We start from the raw sequence: 13,415 nt of genomic DNA, 5'->3' as shown, positions 1-13,415 counted from the left end.
TTACATAACTATTTCTTATAGAAATTATATGAAAAAATTTACCCGATTTTCTCTAACCATTTGTATGGAAACTCTCTATAAATAGTATAAAATCTAAGAAGAATAAGTAGAGTGAAGAGTAAGTAGAGTACCAATATCTATATATTGAGTTCTTCTGGATATTGAATCCAAAAGAACTCAATATATGGATATCGGATATTGCCTATCCTATTCCCAATATACAAGTAAGTAAACAATAATATTATAATAAAATGAATATAAATCAAAGTATATCCTTTTAACTATACTCGTAATAGTCACGGTCAACGTACAGGGTCGGGTAAGGGTTACAATAACTTAATTAAGTGACTTCATTAGGGATGGAAAATTGATGACTAATTAGCAAGTTGAATGTTAAGTGAGTAGTTGACGCGGGCCTTGAAAAGGGAAAAACGGACGGCCTTATGAGGGCTTTTATCATCGAGATAGACGCCCTTTATTAATTAATAGCTGTATTCGGTAGTTTTGCCTGCTTGAATTAAGTATTGAAAAAAGTATTACATTATAAAAGATACAGTTTTCAAGTACTTTTTGTGGCAAATTTGTAAAGTGCGTAACGAACATGTTTACAAACTTACTTTTTTTTTATTGTTTCTTAAATATATCTTTGCCATTGGTTTTTTAGAACACAATAAATAATAAGTTAAGTATTGCGTTGAAACTTTATATTTAGATACAATTCACTTTTAGGATTCCACATCAAAAAGTTATAAAGGAACGCTTATAGTATGCTTTTATTCGTACACCTACCTGTAATTGTAATAGAAATATTTAAAAAAAAAAATTATTTATGTTGCTAGGGGTCCAATAGGTGAATTCAAAATTTAATTTATATTACTAGGCCAAGTGATGTGTCGTATGAAAAGGCTTCGTTTATACATTTTAAAATTGATTTTTATTTACTATATGCTGCGTAGTTATCGACTTTTGATAAAATATGTAGCAAAGATACCATTCTCTTTATCTTCGAAGTTCTCGAAGCGAAAAATCTAGTATAATTACAATAGCACAGTATAAGTAATAATACTAAAGTACGGTATGGATACTTCCTGCCGCCCGCTGATCTCACCCCCTGTCAAATTACGCGTCAGCAGCTAAAGTCTAATGAATGTCTCTAATATACACACCAGTTGCCGTCTTTGTCAAAGAAGAATTGAGGATAAAATATTTACAAGGTATGAAGAGGAAAACTAGTTAGGCTCAGCTAGTCTTAATTTTTTACAGACATTTTAAATAAAGAGATTTTAATAAAAATATTTTTTTTTGTCTGAAAGGATATACATACAGATTAGTTCCATAAAATTTTTATCAAAATTAGTTCAGTAATTTAATTTTTAGATCAAGATAGCTGGTTTTGATATAATTAAATTATTGTTATAAAATGTTATAAAATTAACTCCCTGTCTAGGTTCTCCCAAAAGACTACAGAATGAGGTTCTTCAAAAATGAAGTAAAGAGGGCTTTTCAGGGTCGGCAACACGCGCGTAATACCCTTGGTATTGGAGGCGTTCATGTACTACGTACATGGCTACTGTATCCGCTTACCATCAGGTGGGCCGTATACTTGTTTGTTACCTCAGTGATATAAAAAAAATTAAAGTCGGTTTTTTTGTGGGATACAATATTTAATATTGCTTATCTCAAGGTAAGATAAAAACAGTACTCGTATGACTATGCTAGTTGATTTTGGATATTTATTAATTATACTTGTATTTCTATATAACTATATCACATAGCTATTTTACTTTATGCATATTCAATGAAAGAGAACCGTTAATATAACTCGAATACGGTGCTAGCCATCATTCTATAAAAGTTGAACATAACCGCCAACCTACGTCGAATAGTTTGAGAAATTCCGGTCTTTGCGTTACCGCTATACCACCAGTTTTTGCATATTTCTCATATATATTCGCTTCGTTAAAAGTTCCTCTTGGAACTGATCGAATTTATTACATTTAACTTAGCATGTAACCGTATTTTAATTTCATCGAAAAATGCTTATACGATGGTAATAAAAACCTCATCTTTTTTACCTTGGCTTAATGTTGGACTCAATTCTAATATGTTATATTCTAAATTTGTTTTTAATATTTAAAATGATAATTTAACAAAATGTAATTAAGAATTGAATTGAATTTAGTATTATTAGTTCTTACGTTACGTAATAATTTTGTTTATAAATTTAGTTCATCCTAATCATTAGAATGATATTTCACTGTAACTTCAAATTAAAATTTTAGTTTTACATATTATATATTTTATATAGAGATATAAATATATCTAAATAACTAGACTAACTTAAATTCATTTTTGTATGATTAATATGATATTTCAATATTTTATCAATTTATTCTATGTAAAATTAAATTATTGCATGAAAAATCTATAAAAAAACGAGCAATTATTTGTAAAAATAATTAAATAGGTATAATCTATCATCTAAAATTACATTAATTCATGTATATTAGTTATCTATCGATTAAATTTTGTTATTCCGAGCAGGATTCATATACTTATTTTTCATAAGAACATTGTAACATTTTTATATTATGTACACGATTGCATTAAAATAAATAAATAAATAATGGATATGATGGACCATGTTGAAATGACCATGAAAAAATTAACAGTAAGGTACATTACCTGAATAACTTATTACATACATTGACATGTCGTCATAGTGACATTTTGACATTTTTTGATACTAATAGTTTTATTAGTGATTTTTATTTGACAAAAGATACAATGTATCTTTCTAAATCATCTAAAAATAAAATAGCCACTTTAGTGGCTTATAATATTGACTACATGAACAGTTTACATGGTAAACTTAAACATAAAAATGCTGACATAACAGATAATTCTATTAATATTTGTGACATAAGTACTATGACTGCAGATTTAAACTGCTCACAAAGACAAAGGGAAAGCAATCAGAATTAATAATTGTTCATCAGAACATACAAAGTTTTCCCGGCAGCGAGTTAATTATACAATTATTTTTAGAAAAGTATAATATTGATATTGTCTGTTTCACAGAACATTGGCTTAAAGAAAGCAATATGATGTTCAATTTAAATAATTATAACGTTGTCAGCTGCTTCAATAGAAAGTCAGTTAACAGAGGCGGGTCTATGATAATTGCAAGAAATAATATTAAAGTAAAGGAACGTGCTGACATTGTTAGACTTTCTATTGAGTGTTGTATAGAATTATCTTGTATAGAACTAGAAAATTATATCCTTATATGTGTGTACAGGCCTCCTAATAGTGATTACAATGTTTTTGAAGGGGTGATGGAGGATATTTTAAAAAAAGTATTTAATAGTATTAAAAAAATTATTGTATGTGGAGATTTTAACGTTGATATTCTTTGTAACACACCCACATGTACAAAAATTATTAGTTTATTTCAGTCATTTGATTTATGTCATGTCTTTCATGAACCCACTCGTGTAACTGCCACGTCTGCTACTTGTCTTGACAATGTTTTTTGTAACTGCGAGTATACAGAAAAATTCATAATAAATAAACTTCCTTCAGATCACTGTGGTCAAGTTGTTAAGTTTAGCAGTCAAATCAATAAAGTCAACAATAATAAAAAATCAAAAAGACAAATAAACGTTTACAATATTAATAAATACAAAAGCGCGATTAAAAATAAATTGGATTTGCTGTTACAATCTAGTAATAATCCTGATTATCTTTACACCAAGCTAATTAATATTTTATCCGGAGAATATGAACAATTTTTCAAGAAAAAAGAAGTTCATGTTAAATCTAAATTCACGGAATGGGCAACAGTAGGAATACTTAAAAGTAGAAATATTTTGTTTGATTTATACGATCAAAAAAAATATCGATTTGATGACAAATTCACCACTTATGTAAAAAATTATTCTAAAATTTTTAAAAAAGTTTGTATTATGGCTAAGTCTAATTATTTTAATAAACAAATTAAGCAGTCTTCTGACAAAATTAAAACCATCTGGAGCATTATAAATAAAGAAACTGGAAGATCTAAAATAGCCTGTAATCAATTTACATTAAATTATGATAATAAATTAATAACAACAACAAAAGATGTAGTTAATATTTTTGAAGATTTTTTTGCTAATATTCCGATTGATATTACATCTTCTCTGGACTCATCTCAATCTCGAGCAAAAAAATTACTAGAGACTAATATCGGTTGTTGTTCTTTAAGATTTAAATTTTCACATGTTAGCCCCTTTCATATCATAAAAATATTCAAACAGCTAAATTTAAAAAATACGGAAGACCTTTGGGGCATATCTGTAAAAGTAGTTAGTTCTTTCATAGATATTGTTGCTCCATATCTAGCCACTATTTTTAATAAATGTATTAATAATGGCGTTTTTCCACATTTAATGAAATTTAGCAAATTAATCCCACTATTTAAATCAGGAGATAAATTTGAGCCAGGGAACTATAGACCTATATCTATTTTGCCAGTTCTAAGTAAGGTGTTTGAAAAGATAATGTTAAATCAAATGTTACATCACTTCAGGGTTAACGGACTGCTTCACAGTCAGCAATATGGTTTCACCGCCGGCAAGTCTACCACTGACGCAGGTGTTGCGCTAATGACACATATTTTCGAATCTTGGGAGAGGTCACAGGATGCACTCGGAGTTTTTTGTGACCTATCAAAGGCATTTGATTGTGTGGATCATAAAACGCTTTTGTACAAGCTCGAACATTATGGTATAAGAGATAATGATCTAAAATTAATGAGAACTTATTTAGAGGATAGGGTTCAAACTGTAGATATTGACGGTGTAAAATCTAAGGGAGCTAATATTAAGATGGGCGTTCCACAAGGGTCAATCTTAGGCCCCTTTCTCTTTTTAATCTACATAAATGACCTTCCCTTTATGGTAGAGAAAATTGCAGATATAGTGCTGTTTGCGGATGATACTTCGTTAGTGTTTAAAATTGGACGTCAAAGTAATCAATTAGACGATGTAAATTATGCTATGTCTGCAATATTAAATTGGTTTACATGTAATAACCTATTATTAAATTCCAGCAAAACAAAGTGTATAAAATTTACACTTCCTAATGTAAGACTAATAAATACACAGTTATTGCTTAATGACGAAATAGTAAATTTTGTTAATGATACAGTTTTTTTAGGTATAACAGTGGACTCGAAATTACAATGGGGGCCCCATATTTCAAAATTGGCCAGTAGACTCAGTTCTGCTGCATATGCAATTAGAAGAATTAGGCAATTAACAGACGTGGCGACGGCTAAACTTGTATATTTTAGTTATTTCCATAGCATAATGTCTTATGGCATACTGCTGTGGGGTAAAGCAGCCGATATAAATACTATATTTGTTTTACAAAAGAGAGCCATACGTTCTATTTATGGTATGGGTTCAAGAGAGTCATTACGTCAGTGCTTTAAAGACTCAAATATCCTCACAGTTACTTCACAATACATTTATGAAAATATTATGTATACACGGAAGAACTTAGCGAGTTTTAAAAAACTCAAAGACTGTACAAGTAGAAACTTACGCAATATAAATAAGCTTATTTTACCTAAATGCCGTCTGCACAAAATCAGTAATTCATTCTATGGTAATTGCATAAGATTTTATAATAAACTGCCGGAATCTGCATTAAATCTGACAGAGAGGCAATTCAAATCTTATATTAAACAATTTTTATGTAAGAAAGCCTATTACAGGATAGACGAATTCATAGATGACAACATATCAAGTAAATAATTAGTTTATTAGCATACAACGTTATAATTTTATTTTCTCATTGCTTTCTTGATTTAATTGATTAATTTTAGAAATATGAAAGCGTAACGGTTTTTTGTATTAATTGCCGCATGCATTCTTATGTAAAATGTGAATACTATAACTATCAGATGGCAATTGTGAGTAGCTTTGACGTGGTCTAGTGTTTTGAGTAGTCATGCTCACTAAAATGTCCAGACTTGTGGCGGCGTGGTGGGCCGGGTCATTGGGCTCCCTAAAATATGGTCGAGCGCAGTGATGGCTGGCTCATCCGTCATACTCGTGAACGGGTGCTGCTTGTAGGGACTGGTCTGCTCTAATCACTATGACTGATTTCCTCTTATTAATTGTTTAACCAGTTGGTTATGTATTCAATTTTTTTTTTCTTTTTGAGTATTTAATTGAATTAGTGCTAATTGGTGGTTTGTATTCACACAATTAAACTTAAAAATGTAAAATAATAATAAAATTATTTAAAAGAGCATCACGCAAGTTTCTTGCTCGTTCTTCTTGTGATGAGACAGCTTTCCGAACGAGCGGTAAATTAAAAAAAATGTAATGACTTTTCAAAAGTGCTTCAATGTAAGTTTATTTGAATAAATGATTTCTATTCTATTCTATTCTATTCATGTTATCTAGAAAGTTCGAGATATGTTGTATGCGTGTAGCCTGTCATTATGTGTATGTTCAGTCCATCAATCATACGAACCAAATATACGCATGGGATCTCCTTTCACTTATTCAGGCTACGATTACGCATTTATCCTATCCATCACTCAATACTGACAAATATTTATTGAATGGAATGTTTAAAACTGTTTACCTATAAATCATATTAATGGATAATTATTTTTAAATTTTAATTGGGTTTAAACAAATTTATATTAGGTTTGAAAGATAGGATATTGAAATAACAGAGTACGAAGGCAAAACATCTAAGACCTCAGAAACGGTAATGCTTCAATGGTATTAGAGGCATTACAGTGAGCTCGTATTTTATGATATGTTGTTGAATTGTAATGTACATGTATAGTGTTGTACCTATCTACAGAAAAAAATATTTTCCACCTTCACGTTTGCTTTTCTAAATTGTAATAATAAAATCGATTGAGATTAAACGTGTTATAAAGAATCAGTATATAGATAGATCAGCCGTGCGTATTTTATATAATTTAATTATATATTATTTAATTTATACTACAACAAAATATTACAATTCAAAAGTATAATGTTAATAAAAAAATACTTCAAATACCTATTCCTTATATATAAATATACATTATTAGCTATTAGATGTGACTTTGCAAGTGTAGTGTCGTGTTTCTCCTTTAAATTTAAAATTTCGAAAATCCTTTAGCAGGTGCTTAGGTTATAAAATAAATCTTATTTCATATTTTAGCTTAATAGCTTTCTAGACATAATAGTTTTGTCTATGCGTTAATAATTAGTTAGAAAAAACGATTTCATAAGTATAGATAAAGCTGATTATGAAGTCTGGTGAAAACTAAAAGATATTTTTAATTAATCTGACATCTGAGAGAAACGCACAATAGTAAAAAAAGAAATACAAGTATTTTAAATTTCTTTTTGGCCTAAACTTTTACACTGAAAGTTACTATAGGTTAAACTGGCTCACCTCGTCGACCCTAACTATATACACCTTTGTTAACATAAAGTAGAGCTTAATCTCGTAATTTGTACTAACAAAGGCACCCTCAAGAGAGGCTAATATCGTCCTCAACACGCGTTCGTCTTATTATTTACCCTAATAAACTGTTTTCTTCAATGTTTGAAGGAGTCCTTTGAGTAAATGAGGAATATTCTGGAAATCTCGTTATTTGTAGAGGTAACAATAACACCTTTTGTCTCTAAATACTATAATGTAGAGTCACCTGCGTTTCTGTTGTCTATGTATTATCGGAGTTATTATTATATAAAATATTTAAGAATCTATTCCTGATTCTCACTGTATATTACGGAGGCTGCAAATCGATGAAACAAAAAAGTATTATAGTCTACTCAGAATGGTTATTTACAATAAATTATATATTTTTTCATCTATAAATTGTTTAATTTTGTAAATAAATAATGCTACAAATTTTTTAAGTTCGATTTATAACTTAGTATTTTTGTGATTTATGTATTCATAAAATACAATATATACAAGGAAAAAATCACACGCTTATGCTCTGTCAAATAGAAAATAAAGAGTCAAAAGAATTAAAAGAAAAAGTATATATTCGTAATTAAAAGATTTTTTATTTTTAATGAATTATTAAGATTAATGAAAGTAAACATTTTTGCTAAAGAAACATTTAGTTGTGTCTTTTTTACCCATATATTTTTTGAAAAATCTTTTATTATAGCCATTGAATGGATTTGGATGAATTCTCTTAAAAGGACATTTATGGCATTAATTTCTCGTTGTATATTTTATATTAAACAGAAAAAAAATTGCCACAATTTATGACAAATTGTCTCCGTTGTATGTTAAAAAGCACTCGAGACTATCTTCAAAACACTGGTTCTATGTTAAATGGGGTAACGTTCCACTGAAACTATTAAGATAAGCCAATAGTGAGCATGCGCCAGAGTGTTGGGCGAAATGGGACGTGAACCGATAACGAGCCATCCTGCTGGCATTGGCAACTAATACGGGAATACATACTAGACATGCCATTTTTAACTTTAATACCAAAGCTACAAGTTTAAATTTGATATGCGGCATTCTACCCAAAAATATTTACACAATTATTGTCGAAGTAATTTTTAAAGACGATATAGGTTCACAAAATGTACCAAGAAATATCCTATCTCCTTACCAATGTTATAAATATAAAAGTGACTTTGTTCATATGTATTGTATAGGTATATGTTTTGACACCTTAATGGTTCAATCGTTATAAGGTATATATGTATATAAAATGAAGATAAAATATAAGCAAGCTTTATATGTCTATCAACATATTACGGTCACGCGGGTGAATTAGCGGATAATAACTAGTAAAAAATAAAGTATATAGTGTAATATAATATACTCAAAAGTATTAATTTATTGAACTAGAACTGTTTTCTATACACTAGTAGATTATATTTTAGTTATCGATTAATAAGTTATTGATAGACAAATTTCTAGGACATTATTAGTAAGAATTTAAAGAGCTTTGTTATTTGTAACATAATTAACGGATTTTTGAATTGTTTGGTTGAGAATAAGAGGAAAATCAAAGACGTGAAATATCATAAAATATGGAAGTAAAGATTATTTGTCTTTATGTCGAAATAGCAAATGTCGTGCTATTCTGTTACTTGTCGCAAACTTGTTGGTAACTTTAACACTCGGCGATCGGTTTAATTAACGTCAAACTTCACTTGTACCTTTGAGAATAGGTTAACTAAACTCTTTGGAACTATTTAAATGTTCTTTGGAACTTTAGAAATTATTAATCTTGTCTCGACTGAAATGCCACCTACTGAATATTTATACTTAATTTTATATACGTAGTTTCTTTATACGTTCTTAAAGTTTATATTAAATTTGTAATTAGAATATTATATTTTATACTGTAAAACAGGTCCTTCATTGGACTTATCTAGTGTGAATTGACTATGAAATAAATTCTCTCTTTATCTATATTTTTCATATTTATTTAGGACAACCATTGATATAAATGTTCCGTAAAATAATGCAATTGAATATAAATATATTTTTGAAGAAATTTTAGACAACTAAGGTCGTGAAGGAGAGACGAAATGTAATAATAGAAAATTGTGTTAATATTGAATTTATTTTGTTTAATTTCGCTACTGTGCGATTGCCAACACTTGAAGATTCTTTCATAGTTTGGGTGCCGAATGGTTAACGCTAGGCTTCGAGTAGCGACCTATTATTTTTGTCTAAAGATGCCTCGTTTAGAAGTAAAACACGTGTCGCAAAACATGCGTACAGGCGAAACAGCAGTCGCACATTGGTGGCTAATACGAAAGGTTGTAGAATTTCTGGCAATAATAATAGTAGTCAATCTTCGAGTGTTGGCTGTCGCACATATACTAATGCGTAATGGTAGTGGAATTAAACAAAATAATTGTAATCAAATAACCAGCGATATAGAATTCTGCAAAATAACACTCAGTCCAGTAAAATAATATTAAAGCTATAAACAATAAAAGTGGTCTCTACTCCACATATTATACTGTATAGTTAGCTTGAAAATTATCTTTTCTCACAAACTAACTCGGTTTAGTACTAATAATATTAGCTACCTAATATGTAACGTACATATCCTTTGTAATCTAGTTACAACAATATGAAACTTACTTTGTAATCAATCAATATATATTTGCTAGAACATGATTTTCAGGTTATTTGTTTAGGAACCGAGTATATATCCTGTTTTATTTGATAATAATATGGACGGTTGACTTTGGCAAATTGTATGTAAGGATTATTTACGCATTTTACATATGGTTGATAAATTATATTCATAATTTGATTTAAAAGACTACCCTTAGTAATTATGCTAGATGTGGAAGTAATTTGGTAGATATTTAAACATATACTTATGAGTCTACTGAAAATAACTTATCTAGAACCAAGAAATTTTAGATATTTTAAGTTATAGGATATCGTAAGAATAATACACAGAATCTATAAAATGATAGTATAAGGCAGGAGAAAGCACGAAAGGGCCCAACGGGTCGAAGTGCAGCAGTTTAGCTGACCCCATACGCGAATAAGATAAGAATTCGGTACTTAATATGCAATACAATACGGTACTTATATAAAAATTTTTAAAACCCTTGTGGATTTAAAAACTATGTACTTAGTTACCCTCAAAAGCAAATAAATTTACTGATTACATCACTAATAAATTTTAATAGTGTTTTTTAATATTTATATCGCTAACATTTTATATGCAATCCAATCAAAATTTGTCTGTTTGTAATTAATTTCGTGGGTCCTATCACCGACGTCTCTGTCGCTTCATAATTACAATTTGTTCACCTACAATAACGGGCAAATATTAATAGTTCTGCTTAAAAAATGGACATTTTGGTACTTTTTCACTAACGCCAGAGGCCAAAATTTCGCACGTAATACACTTTGGATATCGTGTTTTTACCAGTAAAATTATTAAATCTGAACTAGCGACCGCTCTTATTGCATAGTAGTAAAAATTCATATTTTATTAGCTTTGCTTATATTTTCCATTAACAAAATATCTCCGATTTCAAAGTATATTGAAATTTGAACAATATCAAGAAAAAAAAATACAGTAATATATTTGATTGGGGGGAAAGGGATTGTTAGTAATGGAGACTGAGAATCCCATTGCTAGTCATATACCTAACCAGGTCGACCTCCTCGCGGTTCCCCCTGGAAACTGTCATGGTTAAATCCTGATGAATTCATCATGATGGGCTAATGTTTTCATTCTCATCTATCACCTTTCACTGGTGCTCCGCCAGCGTATCCCGTTAGCACAGGCGGGGTTACCATACCATTTTCACCCATAAAAAAAAATATATTTGATTACATAATTGCAACTAAAGAAAAGTATCTAACAATATATTAATATATAATAGAGTTTATTCTGAACGAAACTCAGTCTAACAAATAATTAAGTATTAACTTTGAGAGTCTTTCAGTGAGAGTGTTGGCGTTTGTTTCTTTCTATAGTATCAAGGTGAGTATTATGAACACTCAGTTTTCTAACACCCCCACTTAGGAATTATAAATTAGACAAACTACAACTTTTAGTAACTTTCAAGTCAATTAACAGATTTCCCTATGTTACAATAAAAATGAATTTCTGAAAAGTGTAATCTTTTAAAGAAATAGGTATATTTTGTCGTTCTTATCATTTGAAGGTTTTACTCACATTAGGGTTCAGACAGAATTATAACTAGAAATTTGCAATACTATTAAATGATAGTATTTTTAAAGCCGTCATAGAAACCTATTCCATGATGATAAATTTCTCTACGATCCCTCGAGCGAGAAATGTGGGTACCGAACTCTTACCGGCTAAGATCTAACGGTGTTCCGTCCTTTCATCATAGTGCAGTGTACATGGGTTTGCTTTCACATTCTACCGCAATCCCAGCGCTATTTAATATACTTGTAACTATGTATAATATAGACAATAAAATAGTCAACAACAGTATAATTAGCAATTTTGTAATGTTCCTAAATAAAAATGTAACCTGGGACACGTATGTAAATTCTTTAAAATATTATCTCGCAATTCTAACTAGATGCTCGCCACAGGTTTGTTACTGGACGTTCCTTTTAATTAATTTATTTCAACTTTATACACGGTTATATCTTATTTAGCTCAGAAATAAGATAACAAAGAAATTCTGATAGACAGAGGGCGTCGCCATAGCAATGGAATGTCACTTCGATCCTACAGGCATGTGATTCTAAGAAATAAACAACATTAGGCAAAAGTTAAATTATCATTTTAAAAACATACATTAAGAAAAGTCAAATCAAATGCAAATGACAATATCATTAAACTTTTGGCATGGACCGAAATTCGGTGATTCAGTAAAAGGTAAGATGTTCCAAAGTGTTTGGGGCATTTTGCGTTAATGCGTCCAGTGGGCAAAGTGGGCGATTTCAAGTCAAACTGACATCCGCAGGATTAGAAAGTTTTTTCATTAGTGGTGTACATAGATTAGAAATTGTATGGTAGGGACCATGCAATTTCGGGATATATTTATTGCAGCATTTTTTAATAAAACAGAGAACATAGAGGAAAATATCGCTCACTGATTGGATGAATTCTCAGAATGCTGAAAATCGGTAAATTCAAAATATTATACAGGAGTCCCTCTAATGATATTAGCGAATACTGGGAAAGGATTTAAAAAATATATTATCATATAAATTGAAAAAAATATGAGATTAGGGCAACGCTACTCCATTTGCTTTAGTTTATTCTACAATCATAACAGTCTAAATTGATGTTTGTATATATATATATATATATATATATATATATATATATATATATATATATATATATATATATATATATATATATATATATATATGTATATATATTGATTTATTGAAATTATTATTACATTGATATTTTCAATATCAATGTAATAATAATTTCAACAAGAGACAGTTCTTGATAATTTAAGTTTGTTATTATATTTTTTTATTTGATGTATTATTTCTCACCAGATTCTTTATGAGGCGAAGAGAGATAACTAAATGCCTAAATTTCATACATAAATTTTTCTATATAATTAAATTCCTATATAGCCTAAAAAGGTCCACTTTAAAATATAATAACCCTTGCTCATAAAAAAGTAATAATTACGACATAATATAATGTTACAATTTCCAAGAGAGAAAGCGAGGTTATTACATTTTCGGGAGTGTTAGAAGGACCTACGTCCTATAAATTTTTGGGAAAGAACGCTCGAAGAATTTCCAGAAAGAAAATATAGCTCGACACACGTCGGAATTTGCCAATTATTTTTCGTACGAGGAATTATTATCATTGTACGTACGTAAGACGTTCATAGAAAAATTCAATTTTCGTTTGTTTTACTCATTTGTACTAATATTAT

The 13,415-nt window shown here is 29.5% G+C and overlaps 1 protein-coding gene across 1 annotated transcript; it reads left to right on the top strand.

Annotated features, from left to right (window-relative positions):
* Positions 1 to 2,675: 2,675 nt before the first annotated feature.
* On the top strand, positions 2,676 to 6,446 carry LOC128200321 (uncharacterized). The gene is made up of 2 exons (XM_052893401.1): positions 2,676 to 4,770; positions 5,203 to 6,446. Exons 1-2 carry the CDS (start codon positions 3,105 to 3,107, stop codon positions 5,802 to 5,804), a joined length of 2,268 nt encoding a protein of 755 aa, XP_052749361.1. The 5' UTR covers positions 2,676 to 3,104; the 3' UTR covers positions 5,805 to 6,446.
* Positions 6,447 to 13,415: the final 6,969 nt, after the last annotated feature.

Source organism: Galleria mellonella, unplaced genomic scaffold (assembly GCF_026898425.1).
Source record: "Galleria mellonella isolate WM207_F2 unplaced genomic scaffold, CSIRO_AGI_GalMel_v1 utg173, whole genome shotgun sequence".
NCBI classification, from domain to species: Eukaryota; Metazoa; Arthropoda; class Insecta; order Lepidoptera; family Pyralidae; genus Galleria; species Galleria mellonella.
The sequence above is the reverse complement of the archived record's forward strand: the minus strand, read 5'-3'. Positions and strand labels throughout refer to the sequence as shown.

Excerpts from the sequence above, each read along its gene's own strand:
- LOC128200321 (XM_052893401.1), top strand. The coding sequence starts at position 3,105 with ATGATGTTCAATTTAAATAATTATAACGTTGTCAGCTGCTTCAATAGA. Across the intron at positions 4,771-5,202 it reads GTACAAGCTCGAACATTATG|GTATAACAGTGGACTCGAAA; the intron begins GTATAAGAGATA and ends CAGTTTTTTTAG.